General features: G+C 35.7%; 2 protein-coding genes across 2 annotated transcripts in view; one reads left to right on the top strand and one right to left on the bottom strand.

Moving 5' to 3' along the window:
• chek2 (checkpoint kinase 2) overlaps positions 1–4,074 on the bottom strand; it is a 24,888-nt gene extending 20,814 nt beyond the window's left edge. Inside the window, exons 1-3 of the mRNA XM_052110752.1 lie at positions 3,961–4,074; positions 2,672–2,740; positions 1,692–1,973 (exon numbers count right to left, since the gene is read on the bottom strand). Coding sequence (XP_051966712.1) covers positions 1,692–1,962 — 271 coding nt within the window. The 5' untranslated portion in view covers positions 1,963–1,973; positions 2,672–2,740; positions 3,961–4,074. The remainder of the gene's footprint in view (positions 1–1,691; positions 1,974–2,671; positions 2,741–3,960) is intronic.
• Positions 3,827–12,696, top strand: LOC127632195 (iron-sulfur cluster co-chaperone protein HscB-like). Its single transcript, XM_052110799.1, has 6 exons — positions 3,827–4,215; positions 4,463–4,559; positions 10,089–10,178; positions 11,855–11,999; positions 12,278–12,325; positions 12,458–12,696. The coding sequence occupies exons 1-6, from the start codon at positions 3,866–3,868 to the stop codon at positions 12,547–12,549; spliced, it is 822 nt and encodes a 273-aa protein (XP_051966759.1). The 5' UTR covers positions 3,827–3,865; the 3' UTR covers positions 12,550–12,696.

The following is a 12,696-nucleotide window of genomic DNA, read 5'->3' as shown; positions in this document are numbered from 1 at the left end:
AAGGCGTGGGTGTAAACCGAGCAGCACCATTCACTGACGCGCCAGAGCTGCACATGCATTTTATCTATTTACTTCTAAAACACAGACTTTCGTGATTCACAGAGCTATAGCACATCTTCAAGTGGCTTTGAATAAAATGCACGAGTCAAATGAACCGCTTTAATGGTGTTTTTATGGTTCTTTTACGTCATTTTTTTTTAGCTTGACACAGTATCTGATTTGGATCGGGCTCGTCGGACCGATCGTCAATAATCGGAGCGGTGCATCCCTAGTTTAAAGCTCTACCAAATTAGATCCGTCTGTCTATTTATCCTTGTTTCTAAATCTAAATTAAGTAGTTTTATGAATCAACGTCAATAAGTGGTTACACCATCAAAATAAATTAAGGGATAGATAAGGACAGATGCAAAAAGTGATTTAAGGTACAGTTTCATGTTTTGTTTTTATTTGTCTGTGCACCACACCAGAAACCATTTTGTCCTTGAGCAAGGCACCATTTTGTCCTTGAGCAAGGCACCATTTTGTCCTTGAGCAAGGCACCATTTTGTCCTTGAGCAAGGCACTTAACTCCAGGTTGCTCTGGAGGGATTGTCTCTGTAATAAGTGCACTGTAAGTGGCTTTGGATAAAAGCATCTGCCAAATGCATAAAAAAAAAAATAAATAAATAAATAAATAAATAAATTCAAACACCTATCCGAATTGCTAAAGGCAGAGAAAAGGGTCCACCAATAAGAGGAAAATATTTGATTAACTATTTCACTGTACATACAGAATGAAGATGAACAACCAGGAAAAGACAACACAACAACACTGACTCTACCAATGACATGCCCCCAAGCTGGGGGTGGGACTACCTTTTTTTTTTTTTTTTTTTATATCAAGGGGCGTTTTCAGAAAGCCGTTTTGAAAACAATGTTTATTTTTGCGATTCCATTTGGTGGCACAGAAGTTACATATTCACCTTTAAGAAATTCTTGTGGCTGTACTTCTGAAACTTTGTGTATTTGAATGTTTATTGCTTTGCCCCGTGTACTTGCGTTATAAGAGCTTCATTGCAACCACAATTGTTGCTTTAGTGTGGAAAGAGAGTATGGAAAACTTGAAATTTGCATCTGCTCAAATCATGCATGGAAACATTTTTTTAAAAGTAAATCAGATGTCTGATCAAAAATCTAAAATAACTTAAATCCAATCGTTACAAACCAGACTGACACCAGATCCATCTGTGGTTTGAAACCCAATCTGATTTCTTGGAATGAGTCTCATCTCAAATTGTCAGTTCGGATTTCAAGTGTTTTTTGTCACTTGGGACATATAAAATGCGATATAGTTGTCCGGGTAAACTTATTTTCACTCATAATGTGCAATTCCTCATAATGAACTGTGACCAATAACAATAACTGTGACATTCACTATGTATTGAATACATGGAATGATTGAATGAGTCACTGAAAACACTTTCAGTAGTTGTATGAGAAAGTCTCATGGCATCAAGCTGACATTTACATCATTACTAAAACAACCGATGTAGATACACCGGATATTATCTACACTGTCAGAACAAATGGATCCATCTCTTACAACGTGACAGTGTGATCAGCCAGATCCAAAACCACATCAGATTTACTGTATGTGGTGTGTAAACAAAGCCAATTCAGATTCATCCATCGAGGTGGACAATACACTTAACTCAAAACACTGAAGCCCTGCACCAAGGGAATGATGCAGCCCCACACCTGAGGTTGGGGGTCCTCCTCGTCCTCCGGAATAGGTTGCAGTTCTTGGACAGGGACCGTATCCACAGAACTCAGGGTCCCTGAGCCAGAAGAAGAGCCCTGACTAGACGATGTTGGGGCGGATGATGAACTTGATCCGGGCTGGGACTGGGTTTGGGACTGGGATTGGGACTGGGATTGACTCTGGGAATGGGATTGGCCACTTGGTCCAGGTTCCTCAGACATGTTATCTTACTCTGGGGAGTTAGCAATGCAAAATATGGACAATAAACAACGGACCACAATACACATGTTGAGTATTATTAAAACACTGACTTTATCAAATGGCTATGTTAGGAATGAAATACTTGCTTGCCTACTGTATACTATGAGGTACTGCCTACTACTTTTTAAAAGTAACAAGTTAAATATTAGGCATTATACACATACACATGCAATTAACCCAAAAACGTAAAATTCAAGACATTAATGATACTTTCATTAATAAACATTATATATATATATATATATATATATATATATATATATATATATATATATATATATATATATATATATTGTTTTTAAGTGCATATTTTAGAAGTTGCATTGTCATTTAGAATTTTAGTGTTTTTTATTCTCATGATTTTGAGGAAATAAACAGCTTAAAAGAAAACAAACTGAAGTAGTAAGTAAATTGACGAATACTTGTATATTTAGATTTAGACAGATAACGTCACTTTAGTTATTCCAAGTAGTTTGGAGGTCAAGTTCGCATTAGCTTGTAACATTTATTGTACTTAATACAAGCAAAATGAGTTGCACTTTGCTTTCGTTTAGCACTTTACGGATAATTCCGCGACCAAGGAAGTTGACTGATGCATGCATGTACTTACAGTATTAGAATCAGGACATATTCGTGAACATTAAATGATGTTATGTTGCTTTTGCATACCTTTTTCAAAAAGTCTTAAGTGATCTCTGCAAAACTGGAATAACCGACCGCATGGACTCCTCATCAAATCTGCCGGGAAAACCCACTCACTTCCAGCAAGGTTTAAAATTAACATCACACAACATGATTCAGCCAATCAGAAGCGATTGGGAAATGTAGTTCATGTTACACTTTACAAATTAAAAGTCCTTGCATAGCAGGGCCACTCCATGTCATTTTAATTGCAGCAATTTATTTATTAATATTTTTTATTTCCTTATACTGAAAATTTTAAACATTAGTGGAGCATTCTGGTTTTGTTTCTTTGTTTACTTAATGTATTTATTTATTTATTTTGCAAATGTGCTCGGAAAGAACAGCTATGCAGTACAGATGACGAACTACATACCAACAAAACAAGTCATATTTATGTTTACATTATTCTTATTTTGCAATCACCTCTCTGTACCTCTAAAACAACTCTGATTGACATATTTTATGATTTAATTTTGTTTACATATTTAATGTAATATTATATATATATATATATATATATATATATATATATATATATATATATATATATATATATATATATATATATATATTAAATTGAAATGCTATAAAATAATTTTAAATAAAATAAATAATTACTGAAGCCCTGAACCGCAAGGTGGAAAATAAAAATAACGGTAAATAAAATTAAAAAAAATAAAACCTATATATATATACATATATATATATATATATAAAAGCGTCTCAGTTCCTTCCTGAGTCTGTCTTAATTTTTTTCTCTCTTCTTAAAACGTTTTTTTCTCTCTTCAAAAAAATATGTTTTTTTTCTCTCTTCAAGAAAGAGAAGAGAGAGAAAAAAATTTTTTTGAAGAGAGAATAAAAAACATTTAATAGAGAAATAAAAAAACATTTTGGAAGAGAGAAAAACCCCGTTATTTTCACCGTTATTTTTTATTATTATTTTTTCCCACCTTGCGGTTAACAATGAAATAAAATGAAATAATACAATTAAAATATGAAGATAAATACATATAAATATAATACTAAATCCCTTATAATATTTACATATTTCATGAGCACAAACTGTTTTTGTTTTAAAATACGACTCACTTTTAAGAAACCTTTATTTTGACATATTTCCTGTTGTTCACGATAGGAAGTAATGCATTCACATTTTTTAAATAATTTAACTGTATAGGCATGACAACTTTGAACAGACTGCGCTTTTTATTAACTTCTCACCGATATAAACATGCAAACAAATTAATATCAAACGGACAAGGTGTTAACATTACCTCACATTCATGTGTCTCTCCATCACGACCTCTCAGCTTTAACAGTAAGGACATAAAAGAGGTTTTTTATCGTACAGCAGCCAAAGGACACTTGACACTGAACTACAGTCAGATGTCAAAGTGTTTTTGCACTGTTTCAGTCAATAGACTCTGTTGGAAATGTGGATCTCCTGTAGAATTATTCTTCTGTTCATCCTGTAAAGTGATCCAACCTCCGGATGATGACAATACGAATTATTTTGACATCATGAACTGGTGAGTCTGACTTGTGGTCGTTTATACTCCCTTCTCTTGGTTATTAATACTTCTTATCTGACATAACTTGTGCCATAACATCTTGTGCATTAGGTGGTATGGTGGTCATGATCTTAGATAATTATTTACACAGTGCACACATAAACAACTATAAGATATCAATGTGTTTCTTTAACAATATGCAACTTAATAATAGCACATGTGTCCTTTTTGATGCATGTAGCTGCATATGTTTCCTTTTCCTTAGTGAACAAACATTTTCTTTGGACACCCAAAAACTTCAGAAAAGATATGTGGAGCTTCAAAGATCTCTTCATCCTGACAACTTCAGCCAGAAATCATTGGTATTGTTTGGCATTGGTACTATTTATGACAGTGTTTTATAAACTTTGTTATATGCAGTACTTCACAAAACTAAATGTAGCTTGTAATCGGGTATTTGACATGATATAATTCATGTTAATCTAGTTTAAACAACAGTCTTGTGTATTTATTATTCAAGCAGTTTTATGACATCACATTAAAGTGACAGTTCACCCAAAAAGGAAAAGTCTCTCATCATTTACTCACCCTCATGCCATCCTAGATGTGTATAACTTTCTTTCTTCTGCTGAACACAGACAGAGATTTTTCGAAGAATATCTCCGGTTTGTAGTCCATACAATGCAAGTGAATGGTGACCAGAACTTTAAAGGTCTATAAAGCACATAAAGGCAGCATACAAGTAATTAATATGACTCCAGTGGTTTTATCCATGTCTTCAAAAGCAATATGATAGGTGTGTGGATAAGAAACAAATCAATATTTAAGTCTTTTTTATTACAAATCTCCACTTTTACTTTCACATTCTTCTTTTGATTTTGGCGATTCGCATTCTTTGTGCATATCGCCACCTACTGCGCAGGAAGGAGAATTTACTTTTACATTTATTAATTTGGCTGATGCTTTTATCCGAAGCAACTTACAAAAGAACATTAGTAGTAAAAAAGGACTTAAATATTTATCTGTTTCTTAGTAATGGCAAAATTTTGCTTTTGTCTGAAGCAATAAAAATCATTATCAATGCTATACAGTATGTCCTTTTTGTGTTTTGTTCACTTAAGTGTTACTAAATAACCCAGTAATTCAAGGCTCAATCAAGGGCTTCATTTATAAGGTACCAAGTTCTTATGTTATGTTAAAACATAAAAATACAGCATATGAGAGTAAATTCATAATTAATGCATAAATGAAAATAAATAACTGAATGTGTAGACTGGGTAAAATATGATTGTGGCATCTGGCAGTCAAACTTTATTAACAGGGGAGTGTGTTTATGTGACTGTATTAGGTTGAAATTTGTATTGTGGTTTGCGCTGCTTTTATACCAGATACCGAATCAGTCACGTGGTTTTTAGCCGAATGAAGCTTCGGACATCACTGATCACGTAGTTTTGGCCAAAGCGAATCAAGCTTTGATACAGTGCTTTAATTCGGAGCTTCAAAGCTTCGGTGTCGAACGTCACATCACTACTGTTTCTCAGCAACACCAAATGTATTGCTTCTTAAGATATGGATTTAATCACTGGAGTCTTATGGATTTTTTGTTTGTTTGTTTTTTTGCTGCTTTTATGGGCTTTTTGGACCTTCAAAGTTCTGGCCACCATTCACTTGCATTGTGTGGACCAACAGAACTGAAATATTCTTCTAAAAATCTTTGTTTGTGTTCAGAAAGTCAAACATATCTGGAATTGCATGATGGCGAGTAAATTATGAGAGATTTGTCATTTTTGGGTGAACTATCCCTTTAAAGGATTATTCTGTGTTCAAAACAATTTAAGCTTAATCGACAGCATTTGTGGCATACTGTTGATTACCACAAACATTTATTTAGACATGTCACTCCTTTTCATTAGAATATGCAAAAATCTGTGTTACAGTTAAGCACTTACAATGGAAGTCAATGGGGTTTCAAAAGGATAGCCACGATACAATATGTAAACATTATATTATTTTAACATGATTTAAGTGTGATAAAATGTCTTTCTTACCTTTGTTGTGTAAAGTTATATCTAATTTTACAACTTTGCTGCCATGATGATGTAAAGTCATAAACCCTAAACACCTAAAACAACTGTAAAACGATTATTTAAGCAACTTTACAGCTCAAATAATACATGAGTTTTAACAGAAGAATTAATGTGTGCTTTTATTAAATTATAAGTATCACATTTCTGCTTTTTAAACCCTCCAAAAATTAGCCCACATTCACTGTGTCTCACTGTAAACTCGAGTTTTTGCTTTTTTTTTTTTAAAGAAAAGGAGGGAGGAGTTGAAATTTTTTGTTGTGGTAATCAATATTATGCCACATGCTGTCGACTGAGCTTAACCTGGAATAAGTACCTGAAATATACACTTTATATACACTTATAATACACACTATATCTACACTCACCTAAAGGATTATTAGGAACACCTGTTCAATTTCTCATTAATGCAATTATCTAATCAACCAATCACATGGCAGTTGCTTCAATGCATTTAGGGGTGTGGTCCTGGTCAAGACAATCTCCTGAACTCCAAACTGAATGTGAGAATGGGAAAGAAAGGTGATTTAAGCAATTTTGAGCATGGCATGGTTGTTGGTGCCAGACGGGCCGGTCTGAGTATTTCACAATCTGCTCAGTTACTGGGATTTTCACGCACAACCATTTCTAGGGTTTACAATGAATGGTGTGAAAAGGGAAAAACATCCAGTATGCGGCAGTCCTGTGGGCGAAAATGCCTTGTTGATGCTAGAGGTCAGAGAAGAATGGGCCGACTGATTCAAGCTGATAGAAGAGCAACTTTGCCTGAAATAACCACTCGTTACAACCGAGGTATGCAGCAAAGCATTTGTGAAGCCACAACACGCACAACCTTGAGGCGGATGGGCTACAACAGCAGAAGACCCCACCGGGTACCACTCATCTCTAGTACAAATAAGAAAAAGAGGCTACAATTTGCAAGAGCTCACCAAAATTGGACAGTTGAAGACTGGAAAAATGTTGCCTGGTCTGATGAGTCTCGATTTCTGTTGAGACATTCAGATGGTAGAGTCAGAATTTGGCGTAAACAGAATGAGAACATGGATCCATCATGCCTTGTTACCCCTGTGCAGGCTGGTGGTGGTAGTGGTGTAATGGTGTGGGGGATGTTTTCTTGGCACGCTTTAGGCCCCTTAGTGCCAATTGGGCATCGTTTAAATGCCACGGCCTACCTGAGCATTGTTTCTGACCATGTCCATCCCTTTATGGCCACCATGTAGCCATCCTCTGATGGCTACTTCCAGCAGGATAATGCACCATGTCAGAAAGCTCGAATAATTTCAAATTGGTTTCTTGAACATGACAATGAGTTCACTGTACTAAAATGGCCCCCACAGTCACCAGATCTCAACCCAATAGAGCATCTTTGGGATGTGGTGGAACGGGAGCTTCGTGCCCTGGATGTGCATCCCACAAATCTCCATCAACTGCAAGATGCTATCCTATCAATATGGGCCAACATTTCTAAAGATTGCTTTCAGCACCTTGTTGAATCAATGCCACGTAGAATTAAGGCAGTTCTGAAGGCGAAAGGGGGTCAAACACAGTATTAGTATGGTGTTCCTAATAATCCTTTAGGTGAGTGTATACACACACACACACACACACACACACACACACACTGGTGGAATAATGTACAGATATTGCTCTTATGGAAAGAAATTGGTACTTTTATTCACTAAAGTGGCATTCAACTGATCATAATGTATAGTCAGGTCATTAATCATGTGAAAAATTACTATTACAATTGTAATTTTTTTACAGATCTTCTGAAACTACTTCAAATATTTCTCATAAAAAAATCCTCCACGTGCACTGTACAAGATACTGAACAGCAGTGGTGGTGGTGGTGGTGGGCTAAAGCACATAACTGTTAATCAGGTATATGTAAATGTAATACTCAGGTGACACCCACACTTCCTGTAGCACTTGCCATAAATGTGTCTGTCTTGTTGGGCACTTCTCACGCACATTACAGTCAAGATGATCCCACAGAAGTTCAATGGGGTTAAGATCCATAACACTCTTTTCCAATTATCTGTTGTCCAATGTCTGTCTTTCTTTGCCCACCCTAACATTTTCTTTTTGTTTTTCTGTTTCAAAAGTGGCTTTTTCTTTGCAATTCTTCCCATAAGTCCTCCTGAGTCGTCAGTCTCTTTACTGTTGTACATGAAACTGGTGTTGAGTGGGTAGAATTCAATGAAGCCGTCAGCGGAGGACATGTGAGGCGTCTATTTCTCAAACTAGAGACTCTGATGTACTTATCCTCTTGTTAGTTGTACATATGGGCCTGTCCAGATTTTATCAAAAATTGCTTTTTTGAAATAGTACAATAGTGGTGCTGTTTTATTTACATCAGTAATGTCCTGACTATACTGTGTGATCAGTTGAATGCCGAAGTACCAATTTCCTTCCGAAACAGCAAAAGCTGTACATTATTCCAAACTTTTGGTCACCAGTGTATATATATATAGGCAAGGCGAGTTTATTTATATAGCGCATTTCATACACAATATATATATATATATATATATATATATATATATATATATATATATATATATATATATATAAGGGAAGTTACCCATAAATAAAAGCTAATGCTGTTAAAAAAATACTTGCTTTCTTTTGTTGAACACAAAAGAGATATTGGGCAAAATGTAAGCCTCAGTCACCATTCACTTTCACTGTCTGGAAAAGAGATGCAATGTAAGTGAAGGGTGACTGAGGCTAATCCATAATCCTGATCTATTTAGTTTTTACTGTAAAAGGTATACAGCAACTAATCCTTCATGTAGAGCAGAAGACAGGTCTTGTATTTTCCCCTATCCGATCAGGTCTCTTGACAACAAAAGCAAAGCCGGATGTTGATTCTCAAGGGTTGGCAACTGTGACAGCTGAAAATGTTTCGCTTCTGCAACTCATTTCATTCGTTTCTCACCTGTTATTCTATCTGACGTCTCTGACGAATCTCATCACAGTTCAGACCCTCTGCGTCCACCCACACACTGAGATCCTTCAGGACTAAAAACACAATTATCATCATTGCTGGGGTTTTGCTTTTTGACAATTCACCTCATTCCCAAGAGGAAATCCTCACCACAAACACAGAATTGGTTGTGATTCCTAAATTAAATGTGACAACAGTTCATAATGATATAATGTTTTGCGAAGTTAGAAAACTTGGGCTGAGTAAAGCACTTATTTTACCACTCTGCTCTTACCCTATAAAACACAATGTTCTGTGGAAATCATTTTGTTTGCTTTATACTTTGTATATTTACAGTGGCCTCAAATGTATTTGGCCAGTAAGAGTAGTTTCTCAGAACTTTTTGCAATGACATTCACACAGCTAACCCCAAAGTGATTTTTAGTGGATATATGATATCAGTTCCCCTCAAGTTCACACAGGTGTTGTAGTAGAGTAACCACGGGTGTAGTTCAGCACATTAACCTATGACCATGTTCCACTAATGTTTGACCACCGGAAAGTGTCCAAATTTGTTTTGTCTTCATGTTCTTCATTGTCTTCATCTTCATGCATGAAAGTGTGTCTGTGCTATATCTCTTTAAAAGAAATGCCAAGCCACTAGTTTGAAAGTTTCTTATATAATGCAAAGACATTCATACATTTTTAAGTGTAGCTTTTAGTGTCCATGTAGGTCATTCGGTGTAGCACTAAATGTAGCTTTATTGTAAATTCATGCAATTTGTTCCTGTTAGGGCCTGATACATTTGTTTGTGTAGCCAGTAAGAAGAATTCTTTACATTTGGAATGAATTTGTGATTCTTTGATTCTTTTCACAGAAAGAGCGTGAATATTCAGAAAGACAATCAGCACTTATGAACAAAGCCTACAGAATGCTACAGAAACCCTTGAGTCGGGCTGTCTACATGGTAACTTTTTGTTTTTGGCTAACATTTGTTGTGTAAATGGCAGCCGTAGGTCAGATGTTGGACAATGACATGACGATCAATTGTTTTGTTCGGATTCTATTAAGTTATTCAAAAACAGATTAAAACACAAAACAATTACTTAAAAAGACCTCTACTATGAAGTCAATTATATATATTTTTTACATGTCTAAAGTGGGGTAACCATCTGAAAACGGTGAAAATAAAAAAAATAAATGATTTAATAAATCGTAAGTCTTATTTTTATAAGTCTTATATTCATATAACAAGTCTTTTATGATTAATATTTGAAAGTAATAAAATAAATAAATCCCACCAAAAATGTTCTCACCAAATCAAAGTCAGGTGATGTAACCAACATGCAGGTAGCCATTCTGTTGTCATTTAAAACCGAAAGAATCCCTTTAGACCCTCATGAGGGTGTATGATTTAAAAAAATAAAAATAAATATCAGATATTTTAACATTTTTAGGAAAAGGCACATTATTTTAGGTCAAGTGAAGTAAGCAGGCATGGCTCGTCTTTGGTGTATGAGTGTTAGTGTGAATGTGTGTGTGAATGGGACACAGCGTAAAGTGCTTTGGTAACCTCTAAGATTAAATAAAGGCGCTATATAAGTGCAAACCATTTACCATTTAATAATTGAAAGGATAGCATTTGGGTTAAATGCCCCAATGTTGCAGAGGCTAAAGGCCCCCATAAAACGCATTGTTTATCTTAAGTGGGGTGAATAGACTTGATATGGAAAATGTTCAAAGTGGGCTCACATTGACTGATCCAATCGCAATGGAGATAAATTTGTTTCTAGAATACTTACGATGTAATTAAATGCCAAATGTGTTTGAAATTATGCCTCCATTTCTGAAGTAGTTATTTTGAGTAAGCATTATCTTCATTTTTAACTAAAACCAGCATCTTATTGTCTCAAATGTATTTGTATAAGTTGACAAACTGTGCACTGACTCTCTGTGGTCATTAAAAATCCCAGGACACTTCTCGTAAAGAGTAGGGGTGTAACCCCGGTGTCCTGGCCAAATACCCCCCATTGGCCCCTATCTACCATGGCATCGTATTAATCTCCATCCCTGAATTGGCTACATAACTACATAACCACCAATAGCTGGTGTGTGGTGGGCGTTCTGGCGCACTATGGCTGCCGTCGCATCATCCAGGCGGATGCTGCACACTGGTGGTGGTTGAGGAGATTCCCCCTATACTATGTAAAGCGCTTTGAGTGCCTAGAAAAAGCGCTATATAAATGCAAGGAATTATTATTACTATTACTTTTGCCCCGGTACAGAATGTACACTATACACTATATCACCTTTTGTACAAAAGATTAAACATGGTCAATGTCACAAATGAGCTTTTATTTGATTAGTGACCTGCAAATAATGCACTATCCTTAATATTCCACCTAAATTTGATCATATTATTTATTTGTTTACATTTGTCAAACTACCAGATTTTCAGTGTAGTATCGAGACTTTTTGGATTCCACTATACACCTTGACTAACATATTGAAAAATTAGTAGTTCATTTTTCTACATGGTTCAAGTTGCTGGCATGACTAGTAGAGCTAATATTGAGTTTTATATTGTAGTGAACTGGTGCCATGTAGCTTTTTCCTCTTTGTAACATGAATGTTCTACTTTAGCTGGAGCTGAAAGGGATTTTACTTGACGAGGGTATGGATGCCACTGTGGACCCTCAATTTCTCTTGGAGGTCATGGAGGTCAACGAGAGCCTCGCTGAGACTCAGGGCCAGGACGAGGTCAATGCTATCGGGCGGTCGGTGCGAGGTGTGTAGTGAAACAATAAGGAAGTGATGGTAGAAGTATTGCACTGTGCCCACATCTTAGGGCTTGTTTACGTGACTCTTTGCAGAACTAGGTTCATTTCAGTGAAAAGTTCAAGGTTTTGTGGCATTATGTTTGAGTTTTGATTGGTTCCCTGTTAAATGAGTACAGTTGGGTTGTTTACACTCAAAATGTACTTTATTTTGGCACTTTTTTAATGAAACGATAGTAGATTTTCTGTTGTTTATACTGTATATTAATTTACCTCATTCGTTCTCCAGATAAACTGAAAGATTTGACTAAACAGATTAATTCATCGCTAAACAAAGGTATTTTTCTCTCTTTTTTTGTAAACAAATGTGACTGACATTCACGGCCAAGGCCTTGGTGGCATGCATACTTCCTTGGCACGTGAGTGGAAAAGCTGTTTTTGTGTTTACTTCATGAATCTCTTTTCACAGGGGATCTGCAGACCACCAAAGACCTCCTGACCCAAATTAAGTATTACACAAATATAGAGGAGAAGGTGAAAGAGAGACTTACAGAAGGTTGATAAGGGAGCGAAAATAATTGTAAACAAATGTCCTTCATTTGTCAGCTACAGCTCAGTGTAAAATTTCACCCTTGTGCTCAGAAGTTTTATAATAAAATTGTATGATTTTAGTACATATTTACTGCTTTATTTGTGTATTATTGTTGA

This window comes from Xyrauchen texanus, chromosome 3, assembly GCF_025860055.1.
Source record: "Xyrauchen texanus isolate HMW12.3.18 chromosome 3, RBS_HiC_50CHRs, whole genome shotgun sequence".
Lineage (NCBI taxonomy): Eukaryota > Metazoa > Chordata > Actinopteri > Cypriniformes > Catostomidae > Xyrauchen > Xyrauchen texanus.
This window is presented reverse-complemented; position numbering and strand designations above follow the sequence as displayed.

Excerpts from the sequence above, each read along its gene's own strand:
- LOC127632195 (XM_052110799.1), top strand. The coding sequence starts at position 3,866 with ATGACAACTTTGAACAGACTGCGCTTTTTATTAACTTCTCACCGATAT. Across the intron at positions 10,179-11,854 it reads TGAGTCGGGCTGTCTACATG|CTGGAGCTGAAAGGGATTTT; the intron begins GTAACTTTTTGT and ends GTTCTACTTTAG. Across the intron at positions 12,326-12,457 it reads TAATTCATCGCTAAACAAAG|GGGATCTGCAGACCACCAAA; the intron begins GTATTTTTCTCT and ends CTCTTTTCACAG.